This window comes from Schistocerca serialis, chromosome 12 (genome assembly GCF_023864345.2).
Source record: "Schistocerca serialis cubense isolate TAMUIC-IGC-003099 chromosome 12, iqSchSeri2.2, whole genome shotgun sequence".
Taxonomy (NCBI): domain Eukaryota; kingdom Metazoa; phylum Arthropoda; class Insecta; order Orthoptera; family Acrididae; genus Schistocerca; species Schistocerca serialis.
In genome coordinates this window covers 5,175,001-5,192,536 of record NC_064649.1, presented here as the reverse complement: position 1 = coordinate 5,192,536, position 17,536 = coordinate 5,175,001, and the positions used below count along the sequence as shown (strand labels likewise).

Sequence of the window (17,536 nt, the reverse complement as noted above, 5' to 3'; positions counted from 1 at the left end):
CAGATGTTAAATCCCATAGTGCTCAGAGCCATTTGAACCATTTGGTGGTGTACGTTATAACTTTCGCAAGTAAAATGTTGCTGCGGGAAGACTACTTTCTTGACCGCGTGCTGTTCAGTGATGAGGCAACGTTTCATCTAAGTGTGAAAATACATATCCATAATGTTCGTATCTGGGGGTAAGGACATCATCATGAACTTGTGCAACATGAGAGAGGTTCCGCACTGTGCCACAACTTCAACTGTACGGACCATTTTCTTTTCGGCTTTTCTCGATATGCCGTCTGAGTTGCTCGTTTTCCAAGTGGAAGGTGAACCCGAGTACTTTATTTAGCAACAAGATGGAGGTCCACCCCGTTGGCATCTCTCTGTACGAGAGTGGTTCAACGTCCAGGTGCCTGACCGTTGGGGTCGGTCGTGACGATCAGTACTTCAGAGTTCTTTTCAGCCAGCCTCCACGTTCACCTGACCTCACACCGTGAGATTTCTTCCTTTGGGGCTTCCTAAAAGATCGTGTACGCGCTTCGGCACTTCATAATGATTTACTAGAGCTGAGACACAGAAATGAAGAGGCTAGGCTATTATATGCTTTACTCCGGACTAGTTAACCAAAATGTGGGAAGAATTGGATTTTATGTTGAATATGCACCGTATAACTAAAGGTGCACATTTGGAACACTTTTAAGAAAATCTGCGTCAGTTTATCTTCAGTTTGATGTATTATATCATTACTGTCTGTAATTATGTGAAATTGGCTTTATACTTTCTATTACTTAATAATCAACAGCATTAAATGATTCGTGAAATTATTTATTAGAACTCTGTCTTTGGCGGTAACGTTATAAGAAAAGTAGGTCCTATTTCTTTTTGTCTGAGATATAATCTACTTATTTTCGTATAACTCAAGAATGATAACAATAATGTTAATTTTCATTTACTTTAAAACTGCAAAATAGCTTCGTCCCACAGTTACCGTGGAAACAATTCGTTTGGTATTTCATAGACCGTGAAAAGAAATGACGTTTACTTTTGTAACAATTGCACTAACAAAAATTATAGTAGTTCGAGCAAAATAAATGATTGCTGGTTCTAATAAATGTAGTAAGTAAACAGTAATTACACACTAAATGGCTTTTGAAATATTCGCGGACCAAACGAAAAGCTTTCGTATTTAATTTCCTCATTTGCTGTAAATGAAATCTCTTTTTTATGTTTATCCAAAATGAAAGAGGATCTTCAAATGGCGTAATCGTAACACGCAGTTTATTTTGTTTTAATCAACAGTACGTGTTCACATTTAGTAACTCAGCTCAGCGACAGTGATAAAGAAAGACCTAATTCCCATCAAGATCCAATTGTAAGAGAATAAGAGCGCAAGCGAAAGCTAAAGAACAAGAGAGATTTTAACAGTCCTACATGTTATTTTATAATATTCCAACAGTGTTGCCGTGCGTAATTTTATCTGAGTACTAGTTACTAGATTCGTGAATAGCTATATTACATAGATGTTTCAATCAGTAAAATCAAATATTGTTTCACTTAAGTGCACTAGACGCTGCCATTTAGTAATTATTTCTCTCGATACGGGGCACTGTATGATTTGCTGTAAATAACCTAATTTAAACTGTTGTGGTATACCAATGAAACGGGAACGTTGTTTTATAGACAGTCTGTACTTTCTCTCCCCCTTCTTGAGTTTTCTTCCCCCTCGCTACAGTATCTACTCACTTTCTCTTTCCTCTTCCTGAGTTCTCTTACCTGTTCCTACTTTCTCCTCTTTCTTCCTAACTTATCATCTTTCTTCCAATTTTCTCGTTTCTCTTCCTGCTTTCTCTTTCTGCTCCTTTCTGAACTCCTTTCCTAATTCCTGTTTCCTCTTTCTACTTTCTGTTTCGTCTTCATAGTTGTACGTAAGCTTTCCTGTTCTCTTCTTCTTGTTACTAATTTCTCTTTCTCCTTACTACTTCTCGTTCACCATTGTATTTTCTCTTTCCCCTATCTACTTTGTCTTACCTCTTCCTACTTTCTGTTACCCCATCTTACTTTCTCGTCTTTCTGCGTACTTTTCTAACTTATCGTCTTTCTTCCCGCGCTCGCGTTTCTCTTCCCGCTTTCTCTTCCATTTCCTACCTTTTTTTTGTCCTCCTACTCTCTCTTCTGTCTTTTCACTTTTACTTCACCTTCCTACTCTGTCTCTTCCTCCCTACTACTTCTCCTACTACCTTCCCTCCGCCCTCCGTGCCTACTTTCAAGTGACTTCTGGGCCCTCTGTGACGCGGCTCCCGCCCTTCTCGTGTTGCAGACTCGTTCGTGAACAGCCAGGAGTGGACGCTGAGCCGCGCGGTGCCCGACCTGCGGCTGGGCATCGTGGGCAGCCTGGCTTCGGGCAAGTCGGCGCTGGTGCACCGCTACCTGACCGGCTCCTACATGCAGGAGGAGTCGCCCGAGGGCGGCCGCTTCAAGAAGGAGGTGCTCTGCGACGGCGGCTCCTACCTGCTGCTCATCCGCGACGAGGGCGGACCGCCAGAGATGCAGGTAGGCAGCGAACGTGTTTCCTCAAGTCTTACCCGCGGATCGACTCTTGTACCGATATTTCTCTCTGACAACCTTTCAGCCATTCTCAAGATGAGTCGCTTGCAAGATTTTTAAATGACTTTACTCTGTGGAGTAAACACACACGCCTCAAAGATACTTTTGGTAGCGATAACATCACAGTGTAAGAGGTAATAATATCCTGGATCCACTCCCGAAAAATCACGGAATAAATACCAGAGTACAGACGCGGCATCTCCAACTTGTGTCTCCGAAACAGATGTTCTGGCACTTCTGCTAAGTTCTCCCTCAGGAGTTGCATCTTCGAATTGCATAACACATTCGAAAACCATTATCGCCTTCACTTATCAAAGGTTGTTTTTCCGCGCTTTTCAGAAGAAAAGATTCCTGTGACTCTCGTTGCATGGCCATCGTCATTGACCAGATACGTTCTCTTTTTGTTTTCTTTAATTCCTTTGTCTTTATTGACGTCGACCATCCAGCTAATAAATAGATACTTTTTGAATTTTTATTGCAAGCTGTAAAAAAACAGATAATGTATATATGCAGGCTGAAGCGAGGAATGAAAATTTGTACAAAGACCGGTTTTCGAACATTTTGGGCCTGCTTGCTAACTAGAGAGACGCTCTAACCAGTACACCAACCGGTCACAGTGGCCTTGCATGAACTATCGTAGCACGCCGTCCCCCTCACTCTGAATTCACATTCACACCTCAGCCCTCTCGGTGTTCCTCCTAAACTGGAACAGCTGTGCTGCGTGGCACAGTGGTCAGCGCATCTGCCTAGCTAGCAGGAGACCAAGGTTCGAATCCTGACGTCGGTACAAATTTAACATCATAGATGTTTGAGACCTGAAAAGGTCTCTGGAACCATGTAGTTTCGTTTTATAAAAACAGAAAAATTTTTCGTTGTTACTTCCTAAAGCTGCTTCTGGTACATGCTTGTGAGCTGATTCCATGTTCGTAGATTACCGTTCCCCTGCCAGGCTAGATGGAAAACCACCTTAAAAACCACGTACACGCTAGCCGGCGCACCGGACCTCCACACTAATCCGCTCTGGACGCAGCGCGCTAGACCGCGCGGCTATACGGGTGGGCGAGAAACGCATGCTTGAGTGTAAATGCAGGTGCTAGCCAAGCATGCGTACTGTGCTGTTGTATTTGACCAAGAGTGGCTCCTCTGCAATGTCGTCAATGCGGTGCAACAACAACAACATGTTGCGTATTTTTTTTAAGGCGTCTTGTTCCATTAAAATTTTTCTGTTTTTTGAACCATTTTATCCACAGAGACCGACGTGAAAATGATCACAAATCGTCGTAATGAGTCATCAACATCCAAAAAGGTCTTTTATATTTAAGTCGTAAAACTATGCAATTTATTTTTGATGTGCGTACTGTACGTATCGGCTGCCATTTGACATCCACTGCTCGATACAGTCTTCCTCTACACTTTCCAACGATTTAGAGACGTGAGCCCTATGCATTTGTCTCCCTTCTCCATGTCTTCTGATGTCGTCTGCTCACCTCCCATCGTGTGGGTAATTTTTCTTATCTGTAAAAGTGCCAGAAGGAAGCGTGTTGGTCCATCTGCCATCCACTGGATTGCATACGGGTACGTACCGTGTCCATTTTGTTCTCATTGCCGTTTGCTGCGTGATCCATTTGTTTGCCTTACTGCAGTTCCCAAATTGTATCCACACGTTGCCAGTTGAGCAACCCTCAGTTTCTGATTGCTCATCGCATTTCAAGTCTGCAGCAACTGAAACGTTTTGACAGGCACTGTCTGAGAGTATAGGGAAATCCTCCTGAGCTTAGCTGACGAAGCTCGCCGGTAATTGGACGATCTTTACTCGAGACGCTGTTGAGGGAGTTCAGAGAAGCAGCATTCGCGACGGACTGCAGAGCTGTACTACTTGCTCCAACGTTTACCTCGCGGTACGGCTCTAGGGACACAATACGGAAGGTCAGGGCAGGTACGATTGCACCGAGGCAATCGGTTTTCCCTCGCTCCGTCTGCGGGTGGAACAGCAAAGAGACAGTTTAACTTATTTGTTTTGAAAACCTCCCACTACGAATTTTACCGCTGCGAGCTCGTTTGTGCTGAGACTGCACGCCGTGTGATGGTCGCAGATGGAGTTGAACCGCTGGGAAAACTTCGCAGTGTTCTGCAACTTGCACTCGCCTGCCGTCTCCACTCCGTCGTCCCCGTGCGTTGACAGGTGAGGCGTCGGTTCGGGATAGAGTACTGCCGTCTGAAGTGGACTGCTACCATACGTAACTCGGACTTTCGGGCTAAGGCAAACTATTAACTGACGTAGTCGATAGCAGTTACTGCATTCCGACATTGTCGTTGGGTGAAATAACAAAACTACTTTCACAAAAATCGCTTGCTAGCAACGATCAGCGATATATAATCAACACGCAAGATGTCCATCTGTTTAGCTGAGTTATCAGCGCGTCTGACTGACATGCAGCGGGTCCAGGTTCGATTCCTGGCCGAGTCGGAGATTTTCTTCGCTCAGGGAGGGGGTTCTGTGTTGTCCTCATCATCATTCCATCATCACCGACGTGCAAGTCGCCCGATTTGGCCGGGATTCCCGGCCACGAATTCCATACCATCACTTCATGTCAACACTCCAGGTTACAAGAACACTTTTCATGCACAGTGAGCACCAAATAACTCTCCTAAGCAATTGCTCTGCATTGCTCGCTGTCTCGAGCCCATACGCAGTCACGCAGCGGCCAGGAAGCTTCCTGTCGTGACTGGTTTGAAAATGCGAATGAGTGCAGTTGAGCATTGGTAGAAACGTGGAAACATTCAGTGGATTGCCTGGCAGCGTATTCCTACGCTACCGAATGTCTAATACTTGTCTCGTAAACAAGTGACCTCACACAGTCGTATAAACCAGATATAGGCCCTAGTGTTGTAACTCCATGTTGTACACTGCCCAGCCACATTAACGTAACCACGTGTCAATAGCCTGCATAACCACCTTTTGCGGCGGAGACGGCTGCGATGGATGCAGGAAGACAGACAGCGCTGCCGTGGCGAGCTGCGCTGGGTCCAAGGCACGAACATCTTGATCGAAGTGGTCCCACAGTTCCTCGACTGGGTTTTAATCCGGACAGTATGGTGGTCAGGGGAGTACGGCAGACTCATCCTCGTGCTCGTAGAACCACGCACGCACACTGCGAGCTGTGCGGCACGCTGCATTGTCCTGCTGCTAGATGCCATCGTGACGACGAAGGAGAAACTGCATCCAAGGATGGACACAGTCCCTAAAGAAGATGCATATCTGTGTTGATCCGTCGTGCCTTCCAGATTCACGAGAACACCCAGGGAATGCCACGAAGACATTCCCCACACCATAACGCTCTCCCCTGCATCTCGGACATTTTGGTTTCGGACGCTTCACGCTATATACTCCTACGACGACGTGGCTCACCTGAAAATGCCACCTTTCGCCACTCGATGGGCGTTAGTTGCAGTTTTGGCTCGCAAATTCTGGCCTTCATCGCCAATGAACGGCAGTCAGCAAGGGTGTAAGAACCAAGTGCCTGCAGCAGAGACCACACACAGCAACTGTTCGCTAAACGATCGTTGGGAGACACTGTTGGTGGCCACTTTTCCGTGAGGGCTGTCAGTTACTGAGCGGTTGCACATGTGTTTGGGCGCACACTTAACCGCAGCCGTCTTTCACCGCCGTCATCTGTCGGTTTTGGACAGCACCATTTAGCCGTGCACGGTGTACTTCAACTATGGCGGCCGTTTCGGAAATACTTCCACCCTGGGCTCGTAAGCTAGTGACCACGCCCTTTCGGATGTCAAATAAATCGCTCCATTTCCACAAGACGACGACGACTGCACTGTTTTTGGCGCCTCCCCGACAAGCTTCATATATCCTCCACTGCTAGTACTGCCACCTGTTTTCTGTCTGTGGTTATTGCTCGTTCACGTTGAACATAGGTGGTGGTCACATTAATGTGACTGGACCATGGTATAGGCACACAAAGTGCCTTTTACAACTACAGTAATTGTAATTAGACCGCTCTACACATTAAAAGAAAGTTTTGCTTCTTTAATGTATTTCGATGTGCATCCACAGTTTTCATCATTCCTTTTATTAATCCGTATTATTATTATGAATGCGAAAGTAACTTTGCCTGTTCCGCTTTCACGACTAAACCACTGAACCCATTTTGATGAAATTTGGCATGCAGTTTATCTGAACCTTGAGAAAGAACATACGCTACTTTAGAAAGTGAAAATAACAAATTAAAAAAATGCCCCTAAGAGGGTGAAGTGGGCAATGAAACACCCGTTATCACACTAGTGAATGAAAAAAATGTTAAAAAATTATTCAGTTTGTTGCATAATGTAGAGGTTGTATAAAACTTGTAGCTACTTCACGCTGGTCACCTCGCCCCCCAGCACACCGCTGCACGTGCTCCCGTGTTGTGCGTTGTGGTAGTTGGAGAGGGGGCAGACACGTGACTGGGCAGCTGACGCACAGTAGCTTGCTTGCTCAGCATCACTCAGCGTAGCAAAGATAACGATAAGCGGCGCGACTCTGGGGAACAGCTGAAACATAAATAAGTCAAGTGCGTAAAATCAGGGCCGGTATGTGTAGTGTTAAACTTAGAAGGCCATCCCCCTCCCCTCTCTCTCCACAACTATCCACTTTCTCCATAGAGTATCTGAAGGAGGCTGTCCAGATATTAATTTTCGAATGCTGTACAATAGACTTTAAAATAAAAAAAATAATCTCTAAGGAATTGCAACTGAAGATTTCTGAGCATTGTTAAGTATGTAACAGTTCATTCGTTTTAACAGAGCCGCTGGTATCTGAATGAGTAGTCTTGTAATCACGGAATTGCTGGTTCGATTCTGGCAAATGGATTCCTATTTTTTATTTTTATTTCAGTTTTGTGTTTACTATCATATCGAAATAGTAATTGATAAACACTGAATCACAGTTTTTAATGAAAATAACTTCTTTTTTATTTTAAACTACCGACGACAAGAAAATGTAAATATTCTGGGTAAATTAAAATTTATTGCAAAAATACAAACATCAAACAGAAAATAAAACTATTTTCTATTTTTGGTGACTTAACGGTGGCTTTTTTCCCTACTGCCCAGCTAGGATCATGTCACAACTTCACTTTCTTTCCTTTCTTTGTTGTTGAGCATATAATTTTTTTAACAAAAAGTTATCTCACATATCTGTATCATATTTAAATTTGTCTTCATTTGATTTCCAATTAAAAATAAAAAAGTTATTTGTATTAAGAAAGATCAGTGATTCTTCGTTAATTAATATTTCTGCTTAATAATAAACGCGAGAATCGAACCAGTGAGTTCACGGTTACAAGACTGACGCTCTATGCCTCAAGGTACTAGCAGCTCTTTTAAAATGCTGTGTATTTAACATGCTGTCTATTTAAAACAGTTTGAAGATCTTCAAATATTCAGAGATGATCTCCTCAAATATTTATTTTATAATATTTTGAGAATGTGTTAACTGCTGTAGGTAATTATTGTATGGGCACTGACGTTCAAATGCTGTATGATGGAAATGTAAGGGTGTAGAGCAGTACGTGAGCTCTGCTATTTATCTCAAAATGTAAAGAAACGGCGTTGTACCGAGACGGTTGCCCTTCTGGTTTGGTGTTGACGAGATATCCTTTATGCTATAATCACTCGGGTGGGTATTCGTACTGTAACTGTGCTGAGAAAGAAGACTCCGCCGCGGGCCGCTCGCTCGCACCTGCGGAGGGATCGATGCCACAGAGCGGGCCGGACCGCGCCTCCAGTACACGCTACCCGCACAACCGCCCCGTCGAATGGTTTGCATAGCCGCGCCTCGTTAGGCGCTACCTGCTCTGCTGGTCCGGTGCAGCTTCCCCAAGCTCATAGTAATCAACCGTTGCGGAAGTGCTAAATTTAAATTTTCTGATTGGTAAAACAAGAAAAGAGGCCGACTGTACTTCATCTAATCAGCAAAGTACACTATTTTTAAAAAACAGCTACTCCGCATCATTATCGTGATTGCCATTAATGAGTTCGCGTCACTATTGGAGAAATGTGTCCTCTAGGCTTTCCGAAGCAGAAGCATACATTTTTTTCCAGAATGAATAAAGTACATCAGCTGTTGAACAACATTTTATTGCTTACAACCGGTTTTGGGATAGTAGAACTGCATCTTCTGGCATACAATAAGCCGGCCGGAGTGGCCGTGCGGTTCTGGCGCTACAGTGTGGAGCCGAGCGACTGCTACGGTCGCAGGTTCGAATCCTGCCTCGGGCATGGATGTGCGTGAAGTCCTTAGGTTAGTTAGGTTTAATTAGTTGTAAGTTCTAGGCGACTGATGACCTCAGAAGTTAAGTCGCATAGTGCTCAGAGCCAGCCAGCATACAATAAAGCGTTGACAAATTAAGGTTGTCTTTCACCCTTTATTATCTATGGGCCAAAAGATCCGTATCCCACTTTATAAAATAGGGAACATAAAAAAGCGACAGCAACCACCTTCTTTTCTGATCTGGAGGCATTAGCAGTGGAATGGTCAGTTGTTCAACTGTTGCGGTTTCTTTACTTTGAAAAAAATTGATATGTACAGTAGCGGATGCTCCATGATAGTATACACATCCACGTCCCATCATGCGTTAGATTTGCTACATGTCCCGCCTACCACCACCTCATTTCTAGTCAGACGCATTACGTTTTCCACCCTTACTCTGTTCGCTGATCCAACTGCTTGTTCTCACATCTGTCTGCTGGTAATTCCCAACATCTATCCATCCGTTGCTCGCTGAGAAACATTCAGGCTCGAAACTCGCCGTGAGCAAATTCAACTCTCTTTTCAGACATATAAGCTTGCGTTTTTCCCTCGCTGCGTCAGTAATTAGGACGGGAGACAAACGGGAAAGAAGAAAAGTGTTGAGACTTTCGTAGCGACTTGTTGACGCATTGCCTGTTGGCTTCTGTCTGCGGCTCTTCGGCTGACGTTTGTTTTATGAAGTTTTGCCAGCACAAGTGGCTGACACCCTCTAAGATTCACCCTCCATTGCTGTTGGCGGACTGGAGTCGATCGCGTGACAGAAAGTTACAGGCCTGTGTAGCTGCCCCATCAGCGCCAGAGAGGCTTCCCCTGGCCGTTGCCGCTGGGCTTCCAACTTTGTCACCTTAAACGCTCGTTTCTATGTATACACACACATCCGAGCGCGCCTCAAGGGCCAATCCAAACTCAAGATCGCACAATTCGTGATTCCCGCACAGGGAGGCAACTATTATATCGTCATTTTAGCCCGTCGAGGCTACAGTGTCTTTATCTTCACAAGTCAGTGTCCTTTAGATATGCGTGCATCCCAGAAGCGTGCTCCGATAGGCGGAGCGGTGAAGCCGACCGCCCGCAATAAGCGGAAAACCCGGTTCGAGTCTCGCTCCGGCACAATCTTTCTTGTGCCGCAAACACGTGACATCGGTGCGAATCTATTTCGTAATGTTGATATTGTCTGTTCAGTCATGCATGCATGTCTTAAGGACATTGTATTGTGAAGATAGTGTATAAACACAGACGTCGTGATCGTTAATGATAGCTCCGTTATTGTACGATCTTTGCTTCGAATACAAGTAGTAGCAACTACTTTTTACTTTTCTGTAAAATCTCTAATTCTTACCAAATGTAAATGTTATTTAACAAACATTGGATAATCTTTTTTGATTAAAAACATCTTTCTTCTCAGATACTGATCAAATAAACATGAAAGTGTTCAGAGTAAATTAAAATTCGGTACAGAAATACGAAACGTCAAATAGAAAATAATATACTTAGTAATTTATACATACTGAACATTATTATTGATGAATGTAATTTTTTTCGTGTAACAATGACACATTTCGGATTTTTGCATATCGTTTTAATTTAGTTTCATCTGACTAATAATTAAAAACAAAAATGTGTTTCTTTTATGAAATATTTATATTTCAATATCTGTCAATTCATATGTGCGTTTGATGATAAATATATAATTTAAATAAAGTAAAAAAATTCTACTAGAGACATTCGAACCAGGTAGTTCACTATCATTAATAGTTTATGCTATGCATTCATCTACCGGCGTCCATTTTACGAAGCTAGAAACGTTTCGTAGTTAACAACGTCGGGAATTTGTTTTAATTGCGTCGCATTGCTTTGGGAAACTGGTACCCGTGAATTGACCTACAAATGCGGTAAGTCAGGAGGACTGCTTACAGAGATAAAGACGAATTAAAGTAGTGTTAATTTACTAGTTGACCTCTCCAGATAATTCTCACTCTATCCTGACCAGGCAATATAATAATGGAGAAATAAGTAAATGCACGTATTTATTAATGAATGGTGATATATTTTGATTAGTGGTAACAAATATTAGCCTCACTGTAAAGCATCGACATCATCATGTTCAGTATGGTTAATTGTAAAACATGTAAAAACCAAATATTGTCTTTGTAAAATTAATTATATTTTTTAAACTTCTTTATTTTACAGAACTACTTTCAAAAAAATTTTAGAATTTGATTATCACTTACGCTTCGGCTGTATGTGTCTTTCGCACAAATATCAGTGAATGTGGGAACTCGTGAAAAAGCCACCTTCAACTGTCCATGCGAGAGAGCAGCATCTGGTAAACACAATCCTCCCTTTGAGGCGTTTGACCGTATGCTTTATTAATCATCACACTGAAGGCTACTTCTTATCGGGAACTGTTGTCTTACCATTTGGAAGGGCGTGGTTGGATCAGAAAGCGTCAGGTTAATGCGGGATGTGAGCACAGTTATCGGAGTCGGTGAATTTAGCAGTGACGATGAACTCCCCTAAATGAGTCACCGCTAACCTTGCAACATTAATTAATGCCAGAATAGCATTAAGATTTCAGACTAATACAATAATAGCATTTAGCTTTAGCAGTTGATGAGGTGGTAAACCGGACGGATTCGAAGAGTTCGAAATTTTTACTGGGTATAACTGAACGTTGTTTATTTCTTGAAGTTGGACAGAATCGCAACTGAGGTAAACGATTGCCTCTCCAGGTAACAAATTGCAAATGACATATTTATTAACTGTTCTGCAATCTTCATTTGTTGTACATATAATCGTCGTTGAATAGAATTGCGAAACACTTTGTTCATAGAGTTCTGTGTCATTGAATATGGCGGCAATAAAACTATCATAATTGCCGTAACTGTGTGTAACAATTTTGATTCAGATTAAAGGTATTGAGGTTGGGAGAAGTGTAACGTGCGGTTGCAAGCACTGTAAAGCAACGACGAATTAAAAGTTAAATTACATTGTAAATTAAGTTATAGAAGTAAATGGTGCTTAACTGTGATGATGAACGCTGACACAATTCAGTTTCTTTGTGCTGTGTAGAATGCTTGCTTGAAGAAAGTAAAGAGCTCGACCGCTGTTTTGCATAATAGTAAGATTAGACTGTCAATAGATGCTGCTCTCTCAATTCTTTACATCGAAGTGTATGAGCTAAATTGCGTGACTGACTGCACTTGCGTAAAGAGTCTAAACAATTGCAACAGCTGTCGTGCATTTTAGTTAAACAGACTGTCACTAAATGGCATCTTCCACTTTAAAGTGCTCCTGTAATTTTCGTCATTAGTGGTGGAAGAAGTATCGAAAATGGCTTATCAGTCATTAATTTTTTATTAAGAAATACGGGAGATATGATGTACTGACATAAAAACACTACTAAGATACGATGTATATACGGTATAATGCCGCTCATCTCGTTGAGACGTTTTCTGTGTAGAAGCAACGACTGTGCCGTTCATTTACTGCTAAATGATAAATTGGGTGGAACGAAAGAAAGCAGTGATTGTGACGAAGTCGAAAAAAGTCCGTGCAGTCGTGGAAAATTGATCTGTAACTCCTAAACGGGTTAGAATAAAATAGCGAAATACAATGTAGTGTCTGAAGACAGTGTGTTAGGCTATCAGCAGAAATGCCCCTAACCGAAAAGTTACTGCCGTTGACGCAATGTCTATTAGTAACGCAGTCGCCTGGAGCTGTGTGCGGCAAAGTAGACAGGCAGCGACGTATAGAGCAGGGCAGGGCTGCTGCCTAAACAGAAGTGTGTGCACCAGAGAGGGGAAGTGGGACAGCAGTTGACGTGACGTGGGGTGAGCTGAGGGAGGATGACGTATCACGGCGCCCGGTGCTGCAGCCGCGGCCCGGCTGGAAGTGCCGCTGGAGCTGCAGCTGGAACCTGGAGCTGGAGAACTGGAAGTGGGTCACTGCGGCGGACGTGGCGTGGCCCGGGCGACACGTGGCCTCCCGGGCCGCGCGCGAACACCAACACCAACACCGACACCCAAACACCGACACGGCTGCAGCGGCGGAGGAGTCCTACTGCCCCACTGCAGGCTGTGTGTGACCCGTCTACACAGCAGCAGCAGGCACTCTGGGGCTGCAGTGATGTGCATACCAGTTTGGTGTGCACTACACACTGTAATAAGGCGACGCTGCACTCTGACACACACATCCGTGAAACTCCGATCGTTCTGGGTACACGCTACAGTAGCAACGCCCCAAACAGCCAGCAAGCGACGATGTCTGGTGCATGCGGATAGTATCGTGTTTGTATTTATGTGTAGCGTGATTTTTTACAAAAGAGATGGTAATGTAGAGCAGCCAACTGAAACAGTAGGAAAAACAAGACACCACACTTGTCATGAGGTGATAAAAGTCATGGGATAGCTATATACACGCGTGCACGGGGTACAAAATGGCAGGGCATTGGCATATCTGTCATTTGTATTCAGGTAATTCGTATCAAAAGGTGTTCAATGTGAATATGGTCGCGCGACGGTAATTAACAGACTTTGAACGTGGAACGGCAGTTGGAGCTAGACGCATGGGACATTCCATTTCGGAAATGGTTAGCGAATTCAATATTGCCGGCCGGTGTGGCCAAGCGGTTAAAGGCGCTACAGTCTGGAACCGCGTGGCCGCTACAGTCGCAGGTTCGAATCCTGCCTCGGGCATGGATGTGTGTGATGTCCTTAGGTTAGTTAGGTTTATGTGGTTCTAAGTTCTAGGGGACTGATGACCTTAGAAGTTAAGTCCCATAGTGCTCAGAGCCATTTGAATTCAATATTCCGGGACCCACTGTCGCGTCCCGGCACAGCCTCACTGTACTAGAATGAAGTAAGTGCGAACTGCGTAGCGCAATCGGGACGTTAACGACAAAGGGTTAGTTATAAATTGCTGTCAACCTTTATATCGGAGATGAGAGGGAGAGAATCTCCTTGGTTTGAAGCAAATAAGTTTCCTGAAAATAGGTTACAGAATTGCAATAGGCAGAAAGGATTGGTTAGTTTCTATCAAGTTTATTCTCACATATACTTATGTGAGGTGTTGGACCATAAACCCCTTAGTAAGATTCAGTCTATTTATTCCGAATTGCTACTTCAAAGCTAATTGCCAGTACATATAAGAAACAAGTAGAAGGTGTTGTGTCGGTAGCTGGGCCGACACCGTGAAGTTGAGATGGCTGAAAAGGCAAGCTAGACTAACGCAGACGGGCGTGAAGTACTGGAACAGGATACGTAATTAATGTTAGGAAGAAAAGTACGGAGCAGGTTTAATACTTAACTTTACTCAATCATGGTGGTACATCGATCTTGACGATACACAGGAGACTTTAAGTACAATCACTGTATGGCTAATGGCGCCTTGCTAGTTCGTAGCCATTAACTTAGCTGATGGCTATTCTGTCTCTCGGCTAATGAGAGAGAAAGGCTTCGTACATCTGGTCGGTAGCTAGGTTCTCGTACAACTGGGGCGAGTGCTCTCTCGTATCACGAGACCTGCCTTGGTGGTGGCGCTAGGTCTGCGATTACACAGTGGCGACACGCGGGTCCGACATGTACTAAATGGACCGCGGCCGATTTAAGCTACCACCTAGCAAGTGTGGTGTCTGGCGGTGACACCACATTCCTCCCCCGCAAATCGGCGAACGGTCGTTTGATAAGGCTTCCGCCCGCCGTGGGGAGGACCACATGTTGACGTATGCGATGAGGTGGGGAGCCTAACAACAGGCGAGGCTGTGCCACCCGCACCCGGCCATTCGGTCTGAGGGGAGCTAGGAAACGCCTGAAAAACTAGTCCAGGGTGCACGTCAACATGCGGTGTATGCGCCCGTAAAGAGACAGGAGGGACCGAAGGATCAACCTCCATTGCGTCGGGGTAGCCGACGCGCGATGACGTCATGTGGTCCGGAGCGGGCGGGAGGTCCATGGCGGAGGACAGCTGGTCACGGGAAGCGATCGGCGGCGCGTGACCCTGGGAGGCGCTTGGCGGCTGCAACGAAGCGTCGAATGCGGGCGGCGCCGGCGGGAGAACAAGCGGCGGCGGCGGCGGCGGCTGCTGCTGCTGCGGCGGCGGCGGCGCGTCGCCATCGGGCAAAATGGAAGGCATCGTCGGTAACACCTGGGGATGAGGCGAGCCAGTAGATGGGTCCCCAGGGCGCTGACCGGACGGCACCGTCGCTGAAAGCAGACGGGGAGCGGCAGAACCCGAGCGACGACAGAGGCGCAGCTGATTGAGATGCCGACGCACCTCACCAGAGGCCCCCAAAACCAAATACATCGCGCGGCCGAGGCAGCGAAGAATGCGCCCTGCGAGCCAACGCCGTGAACCTCGATAGTTGCGATAAAATACAACGTCGCCTGGAGCAAAAGCAGGAGTCTGCCGCTGCACAGGAACCTGATGCGGCGGATGCAGCAAAGACCTCAAGGTGCGATGAGGACGACCGTGGAGCAACTCAGCCGGCGAGCGACCATCTCGGGGCTGAGAGCGATACGAAGACAAAAAGAGCAACAATGCGTCCTCCCGAGAATGCGACTCTTTCAATTTCAACATCTGTGACTTGAAAGTCCGGACCAATCGTTCAGCGGCACCGTTGGACTGAGGCGAAAACGGCGCGGATGTCAGATGTTGAATACCATTGGCCTGGCAGAATGACTGAAATTCTGCGGACATGAATTGTGGGCCATTGTCGGAAACAATAGTCTGCGGAAGACCTTCAATGCAAAAGATAGCAGACAACGCTTGGATGGTGGCGGAGGACGTCGTGGAAGACATCCGGACAACAAAAGGAAAATTACTGAAGGCGTCGACCAGAACCAACCATCGAGCATTCCAGAATGGACCAGCAAAATCAATGTGCAAGCGTTGCCAAGGGGAAGTGGCTTTTGGCCACGCAAAGACTTTCCGCGGCGGTGCGGACTGTTGTTCGGCACACGCCGGGCACGAAGAACACATTTCGTAATCGCAGCATCGATTCCGAACCAAGTACAGTGCTGACGAGCAAGTTGTTTCGTTCGCACTATACCCCAATGTCCTTGGTGAAGAAGCCGTAAAACAGAGGACTGCAACGAACGTGGGACCACGACTCTGGACTGATCATTATCAGAACGCAACAACAAAACACCACGTCGAACAAAAAGTCTCTCCTTGTGAGCAAAAAATCGGCGAACCAACGGATCCTCGATCCGAGACTTTGACAAAGGCCATTGCGTAGCAACAAAACGTAAAACAGTAGCAAGGACAGGGTCAGCAGCTGTGGCTGTAGCGACACGACGAAAATCAATCGGAAACGATTCGACCACGTCATCGGTTTCCGAATCAATGAACATGCAAGCAAGTTCGGAAGAATCGAATGCTTTATCCTCAGCAACAGGCAAACGGGACAACGCATCGGCGTTTCCGTGCTTAGCAGTGGACCGATACAAGATATCGTAGCGGTACTGCGAGAGGAAAATAGACCAGCGAATGAATTTCTGCGCTGTACGTGGAGGTACAGGCTTGGTCGGATGAAAAAGCGATGTCAAAGGTTTGTGGTCTGTGATGATGGTAAAGTGACGACCATACAAGAAATCATGGAACTTAGTAACACCAAACACGAGAGCCAAAGCTTCTTTCTCTATCTGTGAATAATTTCTTTGCGCAGACGAGAGCAATTTGGACGCAAAGGCAATAGGGCGATCATGGGAGCCAACTTTGTGCGCAAGCACAGCACCGATCCCGAAATCCGAGGCATCTACCATCAACAAAAGGGGTTTCTGGGGATCGAATGGCGTAAGGCAAGTATTAGAAAGCAACGCCGATTTCAACTGGCGAAAGGCGCGTTCACATTCCGTCGTCCAGAGAACGGAACACCTTTACGGCGTAAGCGATGAAGCGGAGCTGAAATGAAAGAGGCATTGCGCACATTCACTCACACCTTGTGATTCTACATTGTTCAATGTTCTTGCGACCTCCTGACGCAATGCGTGGGGAACATTGCGCGCTTTGAAAAATTTCGGTTGCGCGTTTACCTTCAGTTCTAAATGTGCTTCATAGTTTTTAGCGCAACCTAAGCCCGGTGCAAAAATGTCTGCAAATTCGTCACCCAGCCGAGAAACACTGTCTGTAGGCACAGTCTGATTCACTGATAGGACCTGATTTACAATAGACATGTTAAACAACTGAAATAAATCTAGACCAAACAAGTTCACTGCAGAAGAAGAACGAAGAACGTAAAATGACACAAGTTTTGTTTGTCCCTCGTATGTTGCAAGAAGGCTGCACTGTCCTAACACAGGAATTGTCTGTCCGGAATATGTAGTTAGCTTAACATTTGCGGAACGCAACGGAGGTTTGCCCAGTTGTTTGTACGTGTCATGATTGAGCAATGAAACTGCAGCTCCGGTATCGAGCTGGAATGGTATCACTTTGCCTTCAAAGTCTAAGTCCACAAAAAGTTTATTGTTCTGCTGATGACAAGAGCGACTGTTTTGTGCAATTGGAACAGACACTGGTACAGAATCACTTGCTAATTGACGTGATTTCCGGCGACGTCGACGCACAGTTTTTGTGGGACGAACACAGTTACTGGTAGAGAAAGTGTCACTGGACGAAGTGGAATTAACGACATGAATGTCCATAG

At 45.3% G+C, this 17,536-nt stretch overlaps 1 protein-coding gene across 1 annotated transcript in view; it reads left to right on the top strand.

Moving 5' to 3' along the window:
* The window catches only part of LOC126428340 (centaurin-gamma-1A), a 334,010-nt gene that overhangs the window by 112,112 nt on the left and 204,362 nt on the right, over window positions 1–17,536 (top strand). The window contains exon 2 of the mRNA XM_050090273.1: window positions 2,302–2,534. Within this exon, the coding sequence (XP_049946230.1) occupies window positions 2,427–2,534 (108 nt within the window). The 5' untranslated portion in view covers window positions 2,302–2,426. The remainder of the gene's footprint in view (window positions 1–2,301; window positions 2,535–17,536) is intronic.